Below are 18,989 nucleotides of genomic sequence, written 5' to 3' on the forward strand. Positions count from 1 at the left end.
AATACATTATTATCTGTCCAGTCTGAACATGTCCGTCCTCCCTCCCTCCTTTTCTCTCTCTCTCTCTTCCGCCCTGTGCAGACTGCTGAATGATAAGAATGTTAAATATTGTCAGAGACGAGCTCGCCCATCCACAGGCCTAGGAACTGATCTCAGATCTACATGCACACATGCAAACGCACAGCAGTGTTATTTACACACCAGCTCTACTGGGCATCAACCCAATAACCCATGCTTTTAATAACAGTAGGTGTGTGTGTGTGTTAATGTAGGCTAAGGTGAGTGGGCCAGGTCTTTCTCTACACACACACACAGGTTAATGTTTGGACTCACTCTGAATACATTACAGTGAGTAGAGCACTTGCTCACGCCTGATTTTCCATAATGATAATGACATCAGTTAGAACTGAACTGCCTTAACTATTTTAAGACACTGAGTTTTTTAGCCAAGTCTAGACTGTTGAGAGGGCAGTATTGGTATACAACATCGCCTATTTAAAGTGTATCAGATAGGCCTGAGATTTGCTCCTGGTGGCATTGGCGAACTTGTTTTCAGACGTCATCTCGGTTATCGATTAAACTGGTGTATCGCAATAACAAACAAGGAGAATAAGATAACGTCCAATATCCTTAATAGTAGGTTATTTGAAACCTACAGCCTCGACGTGGGCTTTAAACTAAGTAGGCTCTATGAACGACCAACATAAACGTAGCCTAATGTTATAGGTTCTTCTACTGCTACACTCAACATGCCATTCAGCAACTTTACTTCACTTCAGATATCAAGTTGATCCTGGAGGATTGTTATGAGAACACAGACAATCTAGTTAGAGAAGATCAGTTAAAATACCTCAGTAGTCCTGGATTTGTGAACTTTGTCATGTCCGTTGATACAACCGCTGTTAAAAACCTCGGAACCGGGCGCGTCGCGCGGGCAGGTGGAGGTAAACATCGGTAAATATCCGGAAAGAGCGATTCCCGCTGCCCCGCCCCTTCTCAGTGCGCGCTCCCGCCTTGATGGATGCGCGTTCTGGTCCTCAGCCACCCCCGATGTAGGCACAGCAGATCATATTATTTCTTATCAGAGGAAGACGATATCATGTAATCTGTTCACGCAGCCTTGCAGGACTGTAGAGGAGTGACACCCTGATTCACCAGAACAAGGGGTTGAATATCCTTTGCAAAATCTAAACTTCCAGAGAAAAAAATGTGAAAGTGAAACTCGGTCTAGGTTCTTGGCTGGTCCGAAAAAGAGTGGAGTAGTCTTGTTCATTGGGACTACTTTGATAACGCATCATTCTTTCCTTCCTTCCTTGAAGTAGCCTAGGCTACTTATTCATAGGAGAAAACGAATGGTGCCTCTGCATAGCTTCCACATGTCCTGTCTTGAGGAGCCTCATCAACTGTCCAGTCAGGGGCTCGCTTCCTCTCCTAAAGCAGCGACATCTCCTTGTCTCCTCTTCTTAATCTCAATAGTCTAATGACTCCCTCTCATTGTCTCAATTCCTCGTTCATCTGTACTCATCCAAAAAGTCAGATATTTCCATACCAGTGCAGATGAAGGTAATGAGACCTGTCTAATTACATCCCCAATTAAAATGTGACTTTGTTATCCGATCGAGACAATCATATTACTATCAATACACTTGTCTGTGTCCTAACAGTTTATGTTGTAATCCTGTCTAACAGCCTGAGACGCAGCCTGTAATTTACTCCCATTGAACCTCTCTGGGGTCGTGCTGCCATCTACAGGGGAGACGAGGTACTGCTGAAGCGGGTGTTCCTATAGGCAGGGCAAGGGTGTCAAGTTTTAGTTTTTTCCTTTCAATTCGTGTTCAATTAATTTGTGTAGACAACCAGGTGAGGGGAGATCCTGACTAATCAATGACGTTAATTGATCAATCAAGTACAAGGGAGGAGCAAAAACCCGCATACACTTAGTCCCCCTAGGACAGGGGTGGACAAACTTTTTGGCTCAAGGGCCACATTGGGATTTTGAAATTCAACAGAGGGCCGCACAGATTTTTTGGAGACCGATTTGTTTGTCAAAATCAATTTGCAGGCCAGAAAAGGGGCAGTTAATTGAAAATATATACTGTAGGTCCATTATAATTTCAACATACTTTCTGTCTAGTTTTAGACTTTCAAGAGTGGCCTGGAGTGTTTTAACCCATAATCATCTTTTTTTTTTGCCCACCCCTGTACTTTGCCCACCCCTGCCCTAGGAATTCAGTTGGACACCCCTGCTATAGGGCCCAAGGGTAGGCAAAGGGCTGGCAACCCTGACCATTTGCTCACAACCCCTCATGGACACTTGCTCACCTCCCCCCATGGACACTTGATCACTCCCCCTCAAGTTAACTTGCTCACTCCCCCTCATGGACATGTGCTCACACCCCCTCATGGACACTTGCTCAAACCCCCTCATGGACACTTGCTCACTCCCCCTCATGGGCACTTGCTCACTCCCCCTCATGGACACTTGCTCAAACCCCCTCATGGACACCTGCTCACTCCCCTCCATGGACACTTGCTAAAACCCCCTCCATGGACACTTGCTCACTCCCCTCCATGGACAGCATTGGATTTTCAATTCAGCGATAGAGAGCTACAGTGTATGCAGCAGGCTTGTGTTCCAGCCCAGCACTAACAAACCTGATTCTATTCCACTAACCAATAGTGGGTTAGTGGGATAGGTGGGTGGGGGTGAGTGTGTCCCTTTTGCCCAATCCAGAGAGAGACCATTGTGGTGTCGTCAAAAGAGAGTGCTTCTTCTCTGTGAGGTAATGTTGGAGGGTTATGGACGTGTTACAGTGTGTAGTGTCACCAGTTGCTGTGCCAGTAGGTTACTAGGGTCAGACGGTATGCAGAGTCAGATGTGGGATGGTGAGTTATAACCAGCAAAGACCGGTTCCTCTGACTCTTAGTGGGGTGACCCCCACCTATCTCTCTCTGTCAGTGGGGTGATAAAGTGGGATAACTTCCTCTGCCTCTCTCTCTGAGTGGCACCTTACTGCTGCAGTAACCAAGACCCAACAGCACTGACTGTCCCCTGAACTCCACTGCTCCAAATATAGAGACGAGAGAGAAAGAAAGAAAGAATGAAAGAGAGCAAGAAAGAGAGTGGTAGAGAGATAGAGGGGGAGAGAAATAAAGAGAGGTAGAAAGAGAGAGAGAGAAAGAAAGTGTGGTAGAGAGAGAGAGCGAGAAAGGTAGAGAGAGCGAACGAAAGAGAGAGAGAAAGAGAGTGGTAGAGGGAGAGAGAAAGAGGGGGAGAGAAAAAGGAAGAAGAAATGGTCAGCATACTTGACTCCTTTCGACTAGTTTCTCTGTTTTTCACCTTTTATCCTCTCTCTGTCTAACCTTCAGCCCTCTTTCTCTCTCTTTTTCCATCTCAATTCTCTCCATTTATTTTGGTCTCCCTCCACGCCTCTCTCTCTATCTCTCTCTTTCTGATGGTCTTCCTCTGTGTGATGGGCAGAGTGTGTTGTTGGTGTTTGTCAGAACCGGCTGATGTGGATGTGGTCGAGGAGTCACACGCAGGACACAGAAGCTAAGTCAACCAACTTTACTGCACAAAAATTAAACAAGACACTGGGCCTCAACAAAACAGGAGGCGAACGATACGCAGCAGTGCGTAAAACACTAATCCTAGGCGCACGAAACAAACAGTGCGACGGACCAGAATAAACAACATACGAAAATACGAGCAGCACCAAATGACAGGCGAACAATAACACACGACTAACAATACGAGAAACTTATAGGGGACATCATTAACCCAAACGTAAACAGGTGTACAATAAAGACAAAACCAAACAAACATCGATAACATACAACGGTGGTAGCTAGTACTCCGGGGACGACGACCGCCGAAGCCTGCCCGAGCAAGGAGGAGGAGCAGCCTCGGCCGAAACCATGACAGTATCCCCCCCCTTGACGGACGACCAGGAGGACGCGGAGCAGGGAGCATGGGGTGACCACGGTGGAACTCTGTCAGGAGAGACGGGTCTAGGATGTCCCTCCTCGGCACCCAGCACCGTTCCTCCGGGCCGTACCCCTCCCACTCCACGAGATATTGGAGACCCCCCATCCGACGTCTCGAGTCCAAGATGGCCCGAACTGTGTACGCCGGAGCCCTCTCGATGTCCAGTGGGGGCGGAGGAGTCTCTCCTATCTCACCTTCCTGGAGTGGACCAGCTACCACCGGCCTGAGAAGAGACACATGGAACGAGGGGTTAATGCGATAATCATTAGGCAGTTGTAACCTGTAACACACCTCGTTCAATCTCCTCATGACTTTAAAAGGCCCCACAAATCGCCGACCCAGCTTCCGGCAGGGCAGGCGGAGGGGTAGGTTTCTGGTCGAGAGCCAGACTCGATCTCCAGGTGCGTACACCGGCCCCTCACTGCGGTGGAGATCGGCGCTCGCCTTTTGTCGACGGATGGCCCGCTGCAGATGGACGTGTGCAGCGTTCCACGTCTCCTCCGAGCGCCGTACCCACTCATCCACCGCAGGGGCCTCGATCTGGCTCTGATGCCACGGTGCCAGAACCGGCTGGTACCCTAACACACATTGGAAAGGGGTTAGGTTGGTGGAGGAGTGGCGGAGAGAGTTCTGGGCCATCTCTGCCCAGGGAACATACCTCGCCCACTCCTCCGGCCGGCCCTGGCAATACGATCTCAGAAACCTACCCACATCTTGGTTCACACGTTCTACCTGCCCATTGCTCTCCGGGTGGAAACCCGAGGTAAGGCTTACCGAGACCCCCAAGCGTTCCATGAACGCCCTTCAGAGGTGAACTGGGGACCTCAATCAGACACTATATCCTCGGGTACCCCGTAGTGCCGAAAGACGTGGGTGAATAGTGCCTCAGCGGTCTGTAGGGCAGTAGGGAGACCCGGCATTGGGAAGAGACGACAGGCCTTAGAGAACCGATCCACAACGACCAGTATAGTGGTACTCCCCTGCGAGGGGGGAAGGTCTGTGACGAAATCCACCGAGAGGTGAGACCAGGGTCGTTGTGGAACGGGCAGGGGTTGTAACTTACCCCTGGGCAGGTGTCTGGGCGCCTAACACTGGGCGCACACCGAGCAGGAGGAGACATAAACCCTCACATCCCTGGCTAACGTTGGCCACCAGTACTTAGCGCTAAGGCAGTGCACTGTCCGGCCAATACCTGGATGTCCAGAGGAGGGTGACGTGTGAGCCCAGTAAATCAGTCGATCCCGAACCTCGAGCGGAATGTACGTCCGACCCACAGGACACTGTGGAGGGCTAGGGTCGGTACGCAACGCCCGCTCGATTTCCGCATCGACCTCCCACACTACCGGTGCCACCAGACACGACTCCGGCAGTATGGGAGTAGGCTCAACGGACCTCTCCTCTGTGTCATACCGCCGGGACAGGGCGTCTGCCTTACCGTTCTGGGACCCAGGGATGTACGTGATTTTAAATACGAACCGGGCCAGAAACATGTTCCACCGCGCCTGACGAGGGTTCAATCTCCTAGCTGCCCGGATGTACTCCAGGTTACGGTGGTCAGTCAAAATGAGAAAAGGGTGTTGAGCCCCCTCAAGCCAATGCCTCCACACCTTTAGGGCCTGTACCACGGCTAACAGCTCCCTGTCCCCTACGTCATAATTTTGCTCCGCCGGGCTGAGCTTCTTAGAGTAAAAAGCACAGGGGCGGAGTTTAGGTGGCGTGCCGGACCGTTGCGATAGTACGGCCCCAATACCGGCCTCTGACGCGTCCACCTCCACCTGAAAAGCGGGATCCGGATGCACCAGCACCGGAGCCGAAGTAAACAGATCCTTCAGTCTCCCAAAAGCCCTGTCCGCCTCGGCTGACCACTGCAAACGCACTGGACCCCCCTTCAAAAGGGACGTTATGGGAGCTGCCACCTGTCCAAAACCCCGGATAAACCTCCGGTAGTAATTTGCAAACCCCAAAAACTGCTGCACCTCTTTAACCGTGGTTGGGGTTTGCCAATTACGCACGGCTGACACACGGTCCACCTCCATCTTCACCCCTGACGCGGACAACTGATAACCCAGAAAGGAGACCGACTCCTGGAAAAACAGACATTTCTCTGCCTTGACATACAGGTCGTGCTCCAACAGCCTCCTCAACACTCGGCGCACCAGGGCTACATGCTCGGCTCGGGTAGAAGAGTACACCAGAATGTCATCTATGTACACGACCACACCCTGCCCCTGCATGTCCTGGAAGATCTCATCCACGAAGGATTGGAAGACTGAAGGAGCATTCATCAACCCGTATGGCATGACGAGATACTCGTAATGACCCGAGGTGGTACTAAATGCTGTCTTCCATTCATCGCCCCCCCTAATGCGCACCAAGTTATACGCGCTCCTGAGATCCAGTTTTGTGAAGAAACGCGCTCCGTGCAATGACTCCGTCATAGTCGCAATCAGAGGGAGTGGATAACTGTATTTCACAGTGATCTGATTGAGACTACGGTAATCAATGCACGGGCGCAACCCTCCATCCTTTTTCTTCACAAAAAAGAAGCTTGAGGACGCAGTGGAAGTGGAGGGCCGTATGTATCCTTGTCTCAGAGATTCGGCTATGTAAGTCTCCATAGCCCTCTTCTCCTCTTGAGACAGAGGATACACGTGGCTCCGCGGAAGCGCTGCTCCTGCCTGGAGGTCTATCGCACAATCCCCCTGTCTATGAGGAGGCAACTGCGCCGCCCTCGATTTACTGAACACAAGTGCCAAATCCTCATACTCAGGGGGAATGTGCATTGCGGGCCCCTGGTTTGGACTCTCCACCGAGGTCGCCCCCACGGAAACACCTAGACACCGCCCCTCACACTGGGCAGACCACTCCTTAAGAGCTCTCTGTTGCCACGAAATGGAAGGATTATGGGTACTCAACCAGGGAATTCCCAGCACCACCGGATACGCAGGAGAGTCGATCAGATATAGCTGAATAGTTTCCTCATGACCCCCCTGCGTACACATCCTAAGTGGCGCTGTGACCTCCCTAATCAATCCCGATCCCAACGGACGGCTATCTAGTGCATGAACGGGAAATGGGGAGTCAACAGGAAGGAGGGGAATCCCTAACTCTAAACAAAATGTCAGATCAACAAAATTCCCAGCTGCGCCTGAATCTACTAGCGCCTTATGCTGGGAATGAGGTGCAACCTGTGGAAATCTTACAGGTATACAGAAGTGCACAACAGAGAGCTCTGGGTAAGTGGGACGCCTACTCACCTGGAAGGGCTCCCCAGTGCGTGGCCTGTTGTCCTCTCCCCTAGGAGACCCTCCCAGCACCTAGCCGCGGTGTGCCCTCCACGGCCACAGTTGGTGCAGGGGACGGCCCCCCTCGGGCTCCTCCTCCTCCTCTCTCTAGCGCCAGCACCCCCGAGCTCCATTGGTCTCGGCTCGGAGGTGCTGGAGGGTGGAATGGACGAACCCCACTCGGAACGTCCGCGGGTGGCCAGCAGGGTGTCCAGCCGGATGGACATGTCCACCAGCTGGTCGAACGTGAGGTTGGTATCCCTGCAGGCCAGCTCTCGACGGACGTCCTCCCGTAGACTACAACGGTAGTGGTCGATGAGGGCCCGCTCATTCCACCCTGCATCCGCCGCTAGGGTCCGGAATTCCAGGGCGAACTCCTGTGCGCAACTCTTCCCCTGTCGGAGGTAGAATAGACGCTCCCCCGCCGCTTTCCCCTCAGGTGGATGGTCGAACACGGCCCTGAAGCGGCGGGAGAATTCCGCGTAGGTGATGGTGGCGGCGTCTATCCCCCTCCATTCAGCGTTGGCCCACTCCAACGCCTTGCCGGTGAGACAGGAGAGTGGGCCAACGTGTCCCGAGGGCGCCGGGTGTACGGTGGCCAGGTAGAGCTCCACCTGCAGAAGGAACCCCTGACACCCGGCTGCGGTGCCATCATACGCCCTCGGGAGCGAGAGCCGAATTCCCCTGGATTCCGGAGCTTGGATGGCCGGACTGGCCGATGGTGGAGGTACGGTAGGTGGAGGTGTGGGTACCCCTCTGGTATCCCATCGGTGTAGAGTGTTGATCACGTCCTGCAGGGCGACCCCGAGTTGTTGTATCCTCTCGTCCTGCCCGCGGACGCGCTCCTCCATCGACTCGTGCGCTGCTGCTGCTCCTGCTGACTCCATAAAGGTGTGTTATTCTGTCAGAACCGGCTGATGTGGATGTGGTGGAGGAGTCACACGCAGGACACAGAAGCTAAGTCAACCGACTTTACTGCACAAAAATTAAACAAGACACTGGGCCTCAACAAAACAGGAGGCGAACGATACGCAGCAGTGCGTAAAACACTAATCCTAGGCGCACGAAACAAACAGTGCGACGGACCAGAATAAACAACATACGAAAATACGAGCAGCACCAAATGACAGGCGAACAATAACACACAACACATGACTAACAATACGAGAAACTTATAGGGGACATCATTAACCCAAACAGAAACAAGTGTACAATAAAGACAAAACCAAACAAACATCGATAACATACAACAGTGGTAGCTAGTCCTCCGGGGACGACGACCGCCGAAGACTGCCCGAGCAAGGAGGAGGAGCAGCCTCGGCTGAAACCGTGACAGTGTTGTCTTCGTTGGAGCAGTGCATGTTCCCATTTGTCTGTTTCATTAGGGCAACATGTATGTACTTTCTCGTTAGGACGGTGTGAACGTATTGACTAGATGGTGTCTGATTCGGGAGAATGTTCTCTTTCTGGTTACATATGAAGAGGTTATTTCCAAAATGCTATCTCCATACATTTTTCACATGGTTTTTCGTGTGTGTGTAAAATATTACTGTTCTCAGTTTTTTTTATTCATAGATTGTAGGTGTGTATTAAAATGTGTTTTATTTGCAAAACGCTATACCGTATATATCCATTGTTTAGCTGGAATGGAATGTTGGTATCCTGTATATTTGACTGTGATATGTGGTTGTCTCACCTAACTATCTTAAGATGAATGCACTGTAGTCGCTCTGGATAAGAGCATCTGCTAAATTACTCAAATGTAAAATGTAAATGTTTTACATTCAGATCTCATATTACTTTATTGATTCATAAAAAATAAAATAAAAAATATATATTTATGTCACAAATGTATCATTTGTACAGTTCTTTATAAAAAATGTAGTTATTTGTTACATTTGACTGTGTAAAACCTAGCAGTACTACTTATTTCTCTGAGAGTGAGGTGGATGTATAGCATTTTGCAAAAAAACATGATTATTTGTCTCTATGAAATGAAACTATCAAGTGCTAGATTTCAAACAAATACTTGTCTGTCATTGAAGAAGCCCATGCCATAATTAGATAGTGAAATAACACCAATATCTTTCATAAGTTCTTTAAACAATAAAAGCTAATTTACCAACATTTCTGAAAATGGATATATAGCGTTTTGGGAAAAAACTCATATTATGTAATGAATTACATGATTAGTTGTAATATTGATACACTCTTTGGCACACACAGAATACAGACCTGTCAGAGTGTGTGTGTGTGTGTGTGTGTGTGTGTGTGTGCGCGCAAGCCTGTGTTCTCTAAATGTCCAATGAGAGGAAGGTTAAATGTCAGAGGTCATAGATCAGGTCAATGTTGGTGTGGTAAATCTACAGTAGTCTTTCCCTGTATCCCCATTTCCTTTCCTCAGACAGGTGGACTCTGTAGTGACTCTGAACAGAGTTTACCTGTATCTGGACCAAAGCAGATGACCTCTGACCTTCCTGCATTAGTTTGGAAAATAGCATGGTCTGACTCTTACCATACAGCCCCTGCTGTGACTCATTATGTGTATTTGTCTCTCCTTGTCTCTTTTGCTCTATTTCGTCTGTCTTTCCGAACGGTCAGTGGAAACTATCGGTCAGTATTGATCTCCCCTCTGTGTGTTCTGCATTCAGAGTTCATTTATCAGGATATAGGGCCTTTTAGAGGAATCAAAGCAGCTACTACACAAACACACACACACACACATTCCCCAAAGCAGTAGCACAGTGTCTGTCCATACAGAGCTCGTAGAACATTTCAGAAGGTTTTCCATTGATAAGAGCATTGATTCGACACTACACCCGGGGCGCGCGGGAGCCCGTTCAGGATTTCGTAGATGAGTGACTTGAGCCCAATGCCCACACAATAATGTAGCCTATGGTGGTGCCTTGGATTCAATTAGGCCTACGTCAGAGAGGTCTTTTGACGGGAGAGCGCGTGGGGTTGTTGTAAATAGCCTGCCTGCCGAGCGCGTGCTGTCAGTGGTGCTGAACTCTCAACCGGTTCAGACCGCAGCCACCGGAGTTGAAGAACATCTCGGACCCCTACCAGCCTTTATTTCTTCTCTCGCAGTTTGTTCACTCCTTTTACCGGACTTTATTATTTAATCCAGATGGGAGTTACGCAGCCAAGGCACAGAATGTCCTATGCCAAAATGAAAGGGCTTGTGTCATTTTTTACTGGTAAGTTTGACATTCTGTGGGATTCTATTAATGTAGTTACAACTATGTGTTTTCAGATTCTAGTGTTTAAATGCTCGGTGGCCTAACACCTTTTCTCGCCAACTGCTATAATGCGTTATTATTGGGTTATAACGCATTGTCTATAACGTATTGTCAATAACAGTTACACTATATTACCAAAGTATGTGGACACCTGCTTCTCGAACATCTAATTCCAAAATCATCGGCATTAATATGGAGTTGATCCCCCCTTTGCTGCTATAACAGCCTCCACTTTTCTGGGAAGGCTTTCCACTAGATGTTGGAACATTGCTGCTGGGACTTGCTTCCATTCAGCCACAAGAGCATTAGTGAGGTCGGGCACTGATGTTGGGCGATTAGGCCTGGCTCGCATTCAGCGTTCTAATTCATCCCAAAGGTGTTCGATGGGGTTGAGGTCAGGGCTCTGTTCAGGCCAGTCAAGTTCTTCCACACCGATCTCGACATACCATTACTGTATGGACCTCACTTTGTGCACAGGGCATTATCATGCTGAAACAGGAATAGGGCTTTCCCCAAACTGTTGCCACAAAGTTGGAAGCACAGAATCGTCTAGAATGTAATTGTATGCTCTACTGTATGCTCTATTTCCCTTCACTAGAGCTAAGGGGCCTAGCCCGAACCATGAAAAACAGCCCCAGACCATTATTCCTCCTCCACCAAACTTTACAGTTGACACTATGCATTGGAGCAGGTAGTGTTCCCCTGGCATCTGCCAAACCCAGATTCGTCCGTCGCACTGCCAGATGGTGAAGCGTGATTCATCACTCCAGAGAATGCGTTTCCACTGCTCCAGAGTCAAATGGTGGCGAGCTTTACACCACTCCAGCCGACGCTTGACATTGCGCATGGTGATCTTAGGCTTGTGTGCGGCTGCTCGGCCATGGAAACCCATTTCATTAAGCTCCCGACTAAAAGTTATTGTGCTGACGTTGCTTCCAGAGGCAGTTTGGAACTCTGTAGTGAGTGTTGCAACCAAGGACATATGATTTTTACGCGCTACGCACTTCAGCACTCGGTGGTCCCGTTCTGTGAGCTTGTGTGGCCTACCACTTCGCGGCTGAGCCGTTGATGCTCCTAGACACTTCACAATAACAGCACTTACAGTTGACCGGGCAGCTCTAGCAGGGCAGAAATTTGACGAACTGACTTGTTGGAAAGGTGGCATCCTATGACGGTGCCACGTTGAAAGTCACTGAGCTCTTCAGTAAGGCCATTCTACTGCCAATGTTTGTCTATGGAGATTGCATGACTGTGTGCTCGATTTTATACACCTGTCAGCAACGGGTGTGGCTGAAATAGCCGAATCCACTAATTTGAAGGGGTGTCCACATACTTTTGTATATACAGTACCAGTCAAAGGTTTGGACACACCTACTCATTCAAGGGTTTTTCTTTATTTTTACTATTTTTTACATTGTAGAATAATAGTGAAGACATCAAAACAATGAAATAACACATATGGAATCATGTAGGAACCAAAAAAGTGTTAAACAAATCAAAATATATTTGAGATTCTTCAAATAGCCACCCTTTGCCTTGATGACAGCTTTGCACACTCTTGGCATTCTCTCAACCAGCTTCACCTGGAATGCTTTTCCAACAGTCTTGAAGGAGTTCCCACATATGCTGAGCACTTGTTGGCTGCTTTTCCTTCACTCTGCCATCCGACTCATCCCAAACCATCTCAATTGGGTTGAGGTCAGATTGTGGAGGCCAGGTCATCTGATGCAGCACTCCATCACTCTCCTTCTTGGTAAAATAGCCCTTACACAGCCGGGAGGTGTGTTGGGTCATTGTCCTGTTGAAAAACAAATGATAGTCCCACTAATCCCAAACCAGATGGATGGTGTATCGCTGCAGAATGCTGTGGTAGCCATGCTGGTTAAGTATGCGTTAAATTCTAAATAAATCAAAGATAGTGACACCAGCAAAGTACCTCCACACTATAACACCTCCTCCTCCATGCTTTACGGTGGGAACTACACATGCGGAGAACATCCGTTCACCCACACCGCGTCTCACAAAGACATGGCGGTTTGAACCAAAAATCTCAAATTTGGACTCCAGACCAAAGGACACATTTCCACTGGTCTAATGTCCATTGCTCGTGTTTCTTGGCCCAAGCAGGTCTCTTCTTCTTATTGGTGTCCTTTAGTAGTGGTTTCTTTGCAGCAATTAGACCATGAAGGCCTGATTCACACAGTCCCCTCTGAACAGTTGATGTTGAGATGTGTCTGTTACTTGAACTCTGTGAAGCATTTATTTGGGCTGCAATTTCTGAGGCTGGTAACTCTAATGAACTTATCCTCTGCAGCAAAGGTAACTCTGGGTCTTCCATTCCTGTGGCGGTCCTCATGAGAGCCAGTTTCATCATAACGCTTGATGGTTTTTGCGACTGCACTTGAAGAAACTTTCAAAGTTCTTGAAATGTTCCAGATTGACTGACCTTCATGTCTTAAAGTAATGATGGACTGTTGTTTCTCTTTGCTTATTTGAGCTGTTCTTGCCATAATATGGACTTGGTATTTTACCAAATAGGGCTATCTTCTGTATACCCCCCCCCTTCCTTGTCACAACACAACTGATTGGCTCAAACGCATCAAGAAGGAAATTAATTCCACAAATTAACTTTTAAGAAGGCACACCTGTTAATTGAAATGCATTCCAGGTGACTACCTCATGAAGCTGGTTGAGAGAATGCCAAGAGTGTGCAAAGCTTTCTTCAAGGCAAAGGGTGGCTATTTGAAGAATCTCAAATCTCAAATATATATATAGATTCCATATGTGTTATTACAAAGTTTTGATGTCTTTACTATTATTCTACAATGTAAAAAATAGTAAAAATAAAGAAAAACCCTTGAATGAGTAGGTGTGTCCAAACCTTTGACTGGTAGTGTATAGTGTATAACACATTGTTAATGTCATTGACTTGCATGTATGACGCCCTTGATGTCTTACATCATGTTTTTCATTAGATTGTCCTTTATAGTGAGGTTAGTTATATTGACACTTTGAACCTACTGATATTGATACTGACATAGTCTTATGTAAGAACCCTCTCCTGTGTTTCAGCTCTGCTTGAAGGGAAGAAAGGGGGCTTCAGCAACTTCATTCACAAACTGGTGTCCGACCACCAAATCTTTCAGCAGTAAGTCACAACTTCCTTCATATTGTAGTAATGATTGTACTCCATGTTGATGATATAACATAATGTATTATGTTATAATTAACACAGAGACACACATAGGCCTAACACTGTCCATGTTGTCTCTGTAAAGCCTGGACACCCAGACCATCCTGCTGCAGGAGAGCCTGAGAGAGGAGAGAGAAGAGGAGAGAGAAGACAGGGAGGAGAGAGAAGCCAGGGAGGAGAGAGAAGACAGGGAGGAGAGAGAAGACAGGGAGGAGAGAGAAGCCAGGGAGGAGAGAGAAGCCAGGGAGGAGAGAGAAGCCAGGGAGGAGAGAGAAGACAGGGAGGAGAGAGAAGACAGGGAGGAGAGAGAAGACAGGGAGGAGAGAGAAGACAGGGAGGAGAGAGAAGACAGGGAGGAGAGAGAAGACAGGGAGGAGAGAGAAGCCAGGGAGGAGAGAGAAGACAGGGAGGTGAGAGAAGACAGGGAGGAGAGAGAAGACAGGGAGGAGAGAGAAGACAGGGAGGAGAGAGAAGAGAGAGAAAGAGAGGAGAGCGAGGGTGGAACATCGGTGAGTATTTATAGGCATACAGCCAGGTGACCTAGGACCCATCTACAGTATATAATCTCTGTCTGACCCAAATCTAACCCTGCCCCCCCCCCCCCTCCCTTTTCTCTCTAACAGCGTCTGCCAAGTTTGCTGGAGAATGAGACTCAGTGAGTACCCATACTTATTGCCAGGAGTTTTTCCTCGAGTTGCCCTTAACCAGTGTAAATCATCAGACCTGTCACTCATGCTTCTCTGTTGTCATGTTTACCAGGGTGAAGCCTTCTGATTTCCACTTCCTGAAGGTCATCGGCAAAGGAAGCTTTGGGAAGGTGGGAGCAAGTGTGCGTGTCCCTTTATGTGTGTGTGTGTGTGTGTGTGTGTGTGTATGAGTAGGCCAGTGTGTGTTTTTGTGTTGGTGATGTATTTATCTTGTTGCAGGTGGTGTTAGCGAGACACAGACAGAGTGGAAGTTTCTACGCTGTCAAGGTTCTACAGAAACAGGTCATATTGAGGAAGAAAGAGGTATCTATCATTCTGTTCTATTTCCATTCCATTCTGTTCTATTTCCATTCCATTCCATTCTATTTCCATTCCATTCTGTTCTATTTCCATTCCATTCTGTTCTATTTCCATTCCATTCCATTCTAATTCCATTCCATTCTGTTCTATTTCCATTCCATTCTATTTCCATTCCATTCCATTCTATTCCATTCTATTTCCATTCCATTCTGTTCTATTTCCATTCCATTCTGTTCTATTTCCATTCCATTCCATTCTATTCTATTTCCATTCCATTCTGTTCTATTTCCATTCCATTCTGTTCTATTTCCATTCCATTCTGTTCTATTTCCATTCCATTCTGTTCTATTTCCATTCCATTCTGTTTTAATTCCATTCCATTCTATTCTATTTCCATTCCATTCTGTTCTATTTCCATTCCATTCTGTTCTATTTCCATTCCATTCTGTTCTATTTCCATTCCATTCTGTTCTATTTCCATTCCATTCTGTTCTATTTCCATTCCATTCTTTCTATCCCTCTGTCTCTCTCTCTCCTTCCAGCAGAGACATGTGATGGTAGAGAGGAGTGTGCTGCTGAAGGGACTGCAGCATCCGTTCCTGGTGGGGCTCCACTTCTCCTTCCAGACCTCTCACACTCTCTACTTCGTACTGGACTACATCAATGGAGGAGACTTGTTCTACCATCTCCAGAGGGAGGGTGCCTTCCCGGAGCCCAGAGCAACATTCTACTCTGCTGAGATGGCCTCAGCCCTGGGCTACCTCCACTCCCTCAACATAGTCTACAGGTGCGCGCACACACACACACACACACTGAGAGAGAGAGCGTTTTTCTCACAGTGATTTAACTCTCGGTACCCCCCCTTAGAGACCTGAAGCCAGATAACATCCTATTGGACAGTGGAGGACATGTGGTTGTGACGGATTTCGGGCTGTGTAAAGAGGGCGTGTCTGTGGGTGGAACTATGCAAACGTTCTGTGGAACCCCAGAGTATCTGGCGCCAGAGGTGCTGTTAGGCCACGCCTACAGTGCAGCCGTGGACTGGTGGGGGCTGGGGAGTGTGCTTTATGAGATGCTTCATGGACTGGTGAGGGTGTTTCTCTGTATGTTTCAGCTACTTTGCAACTAGCATATTCCATCACTGCACACTTATCTGGCTCCCTCTCTCCTCTCTCCTCTCTCCTCTCTCCCTCTCTCCTCTCTCCTCTCTCTTCTCTCCTTCTCTCCTCTCTCCCTCTCTCCTCTCTCCTCTCTCCCCTTCCTCCTCTCTCTCTCTCTCTCTCTCTCTCTCTCTCTCTCTTCCTCAGCCCCCGTTCTACAGTCACAGTAAGGCTGAGATGTTTGAGAACATCCTTCACGCCCCCCTGCAGCTCCGTAGAAGTGTGTCCCAGTCTGCCCGGTCTCTGCTGCAGGGCCTGCTGGAGAAGGACTTTAACAAACGCCTTGGGGGGGAACATGACCTTGTAAGCACCCTCATTACCCCACCTGGCACAGAGTGTTGACGCATACAGTGCATTTGGAAAGTCTTCAGACCCCTTGACTTTTTCCACATTTTGTTACGTTACAGCCTTATTCTAAAATTGATTAAATAGTTTTTTCCCCCTCATTAATCTACACACAATACCTCATAATGACAAAGCAAAAACAGGGTTTTAGATTTTTTTGCAAATGTATTAAAAATAAAAAATGGAAATATTACATTTACATAAGTATTCAGACCCTTTCTTCAGTACTTTGTTGAAGCACCTTTGGCAGCGATTACAGCCTGAAGTCTTCTAGGGTATGACGCTACAAGCTTGGCACACCTGTATTTGGGGAGTTTCTCCCATTCTTCTTTGCAGATCCTCTCAAGCTCTGTCAGGTTGGATGGGGAGCGTCGCTGCACAGCTATTTTCAGGTCTCTCCAGAGATGTTTGATTGGGTTCAAGTCCGGGCTCTGGCTGGGCCATTCAAGGACATTCAGAGACTTGTCCCGAAGCCACTCCTGCGTTGTCTTGGCTGTGTGCTTAGGGTCGTTGTCCTGTTGGAAGGTAAACCTTCGCCCCAGTCTGAGGTCCTGAGTGCTCTGGAGCAGGTTTTTATCAAGGATATCTCTGTACTTTGCTCCGTTCATCTTTCCCTCGATCCTGACTAGTCTCCCAGTCCCTGCTGCTGGAAAACATCCCCACAGCATGATGCTGCCACCACCATGCTTCACCGTAAGGATGGTGCCAGGATTCCTCCAGACGTGACGCTTGGCATTCAGGCCAAAGAGTTCAATCTTGGTTTCATCAGACCAGAGAATCTTGTTTCTCATGGTCTGAGAGTCCTTTAGGTGCCTTTTGGCAAACTCCAAGAGGGCTGTCATGTGCCTTTTACTGAGGAGTGGCTTCCGTCTGTTCACTCTACCATAAAGGCCTGATTGGTGGAGTGCCGCAGAGATGGTTGTCCTTCTGGAAGGTTCTCCCATTTCCACAGAGGAACTCTGGAGCGCTGTCAGAGTGACCATCAGGTTCTTGGTCACCTCCCTGATCAAGGTCCTTCTCCCCCGATTGCTCAGTTTGGCTGGGAAGAGCTCTTGGAAGAGTCTTGGTGGTTCCAAACGTCTTCCATTTAAGAATGATGGAGGCCACTGTGTTGTTGGGGACCTTCAATGCTGCAGAACATTTTTGGTACCCTTCCCCAGATCTGTGCCTTGACACAATCCTGTCTCTGAGCTCTATTGACAAAACCTCATGGCTTGGTTTTTGCTCTGACATGCACTGTCAACTGTGGGACCTTTTATAGACAGGTGTGTGCCTTTCCAAATCATGTCCAATCAATTGAATTTACCACAGGTGGACTCCAATCAAGTTGTAGAAACATCTCAAGGATGATCAATGGAAACAGGATGCACCTGAGCTCAATTTCGAGTCTCATAGCAAAGGGTCTGAATACTTATGTAAATAAGTTTGTATCTTTAATACATTTGCAAAAATTTCTAAAAACCTGTTTTTCGCTTTGTCATTATGGGGTATTGTGTGTAGATTGATGACGAAAAATATATATTTAATCCATTTTAGAATAAGGCTGTAACGTAACAAAATGTGGAAAAAGGGAAGGGGTCTGAATATTTTCCGAATGCATTGTACATGCAAGACCACACACACACATGCACCCATACATTTACATTTAATCATTTAGCAGACGCTCTTATCTAGAGCGACTTACAAATTATATTAATGCTGTGTCTCACTTTGTTTGTAGGCCGAGCTGCAGGGCCACTCCTTCTTCCTGTCCATCAACTGGGATGACCTGCTAGCCAGGAAAGTCCCTCCCCCATTCATTCCCAACCTGGTGAGTGTGTGTGTGTGTGTGTGTGTGTGTGTATGTATGTGTGTGTGAGAGAGAGAGTGTGAGTGTGTTTTATGGGGGCTATGGGTCAGTTTGACTTTGGGCAGGATCTGTGTCTACCTGAATGTGTGTCTGATCACTCGTTCCCTCCCTCTCTCTTTCAGTCTGGTCCGTGTGATGTGCGCTATTTTGACGCTGAGTTCACGCTTCTTCCAGTCCCCGCCTCCCTGGGTTTGAGTGACATGTCGGCCAATGGAGCCTTCCCAGGGTTCTCCTATATGCCTTCGGCTGAAGTTGGAGTCACGGAGCCCTGATTTCATTCTGCTATTATTTGTGTTTTCAATCAATTAAAGTGCATTTTCCTATCATGTATCAGATGTTTTATGTCTCACAGAGAACTGAGGCTCAGGCAGGGTTAGAACCAGTGGTTAAATTGAGCTGGAGCTACCTGGAGTCGGCCTCCTTGCACCTTGTGTCAAAGGGAGAACCAGGCGGAGCCAATCTTCAGCACCTTATGGGTCCAAAGAGAAAAGTAGGATAAACCAAGGTTAGGGTTAGGGTTGACTATAAGATGTCAGAGTCTGGCCTAGTGGTAACCCCTCAGACTATGGAACACATACACCCCTGACGACGTGGGTACGAATCCCGTCTCAGCCCTTCCTCCCTGTCTTGTTCTGTATCTGTCTCCCCTCTACACTCCAACTATCAGTGGTACTATCACTGTCCATAAAACAATAGAATACAACAAATATATATTTTAAAAACAACATAAGATTAGAGCTAGGGTTGAGGTGCTAGGGTAAGGGTTGTGGTTAGGGCATGTGTGTGTGTGACCAGAAGTCCTCACAAGGATATTAAAACAAGGAAAATTCAGAAAGATTTGGGACATTTCGCCTGTCCCCACCACGAAAAATGCTATTTTAGGGTTAGAATTAGGGTTTGGGGTTGGGTTTAAGGGTTAGG

At 47.9% G+C, this 18,989-nt stretch overlaps 1 protein-coding gene across 2 annotated transcripts; it reads left to right on the forward strand.

Moving 5' to 3' along the window:
* The first annotated feature begins 286 nt into the window (after positions 1 to 286).
* LOC311140554 (serine/threonine-protein kinase Sgk2-like) lies at positions 287 to 18,396 on the forward strand. 2 transcript variants are annotated; one of them, XM_084175662.1, is made up of 12 exons: positions 287 to 348; positions 10,363 to 10,472; positions 13,587 to 13,662; positions 13,793 to 14,216; positions 14,331 to 14,362; positions 14,467 to 14,524; positions 14,634 to 14,717; positions 15,257 to 15,501; positions 15,582 to 15,801; positions 16,022 to 16,177; positions 17,940 to 18,029; positions 18,191 to 18,396. In XM_084175662.1, exons 1-12 carry the CDS (start codon positions 320 to 322, stop codon positions 18,338 to 18,340), a joined length of 1,674 nt encoding a protein of 557 aa, XP_084031788.1. In that variant the 5' UTR covers positions 287 to 319; the 3' UTR covers positions 18,341 to 18,396. The 2 variants fall into 2 exon arrangements, with proteins under 2 accessions (XP_084031788.1, XP_084031789.1); XM_084175663.1 differs by having other exon boundaries at positions 308 to 348; positions 10,403 to 10,472.
* Positions 18,397 to 18,989: the final 593 nt, after the last annotated feature.

Source organism: Coregonus lavaretus (assembly GCF_964263955.1).
Source record: "Coregonus lavaretus genome assembly, chromosome: 13".
NCBI classification, from domain to species: domain Eukaryota; kingdom Metazoa; phylum Chordata; class Actinopteri; order Salmoniformes; family Salmonidae; genus Coregonus; species Coregonus lavaretus.

Coding starts and splice junctions, on each gene's coding strand:
- LOC311140554 (XM_084175662.1), top strand. CDS start 320: ATGTTTGGACTCACTCTGAATACATTACA. Junction 13,663..13,792: donor GACCACCAAATCTTTCAGCA/GTAAGTCACAAC, acceptor GTCTCTGTAAAG/CCTGGACACCCAGACCATCC. Junction 18,030..18,190: donor CCCCATTCATTCCCAACCTG/GTGAGTGTGTGT, acceptor TCTCTCTTTCAG/TCTGGTCCGTGTGATGTGCG.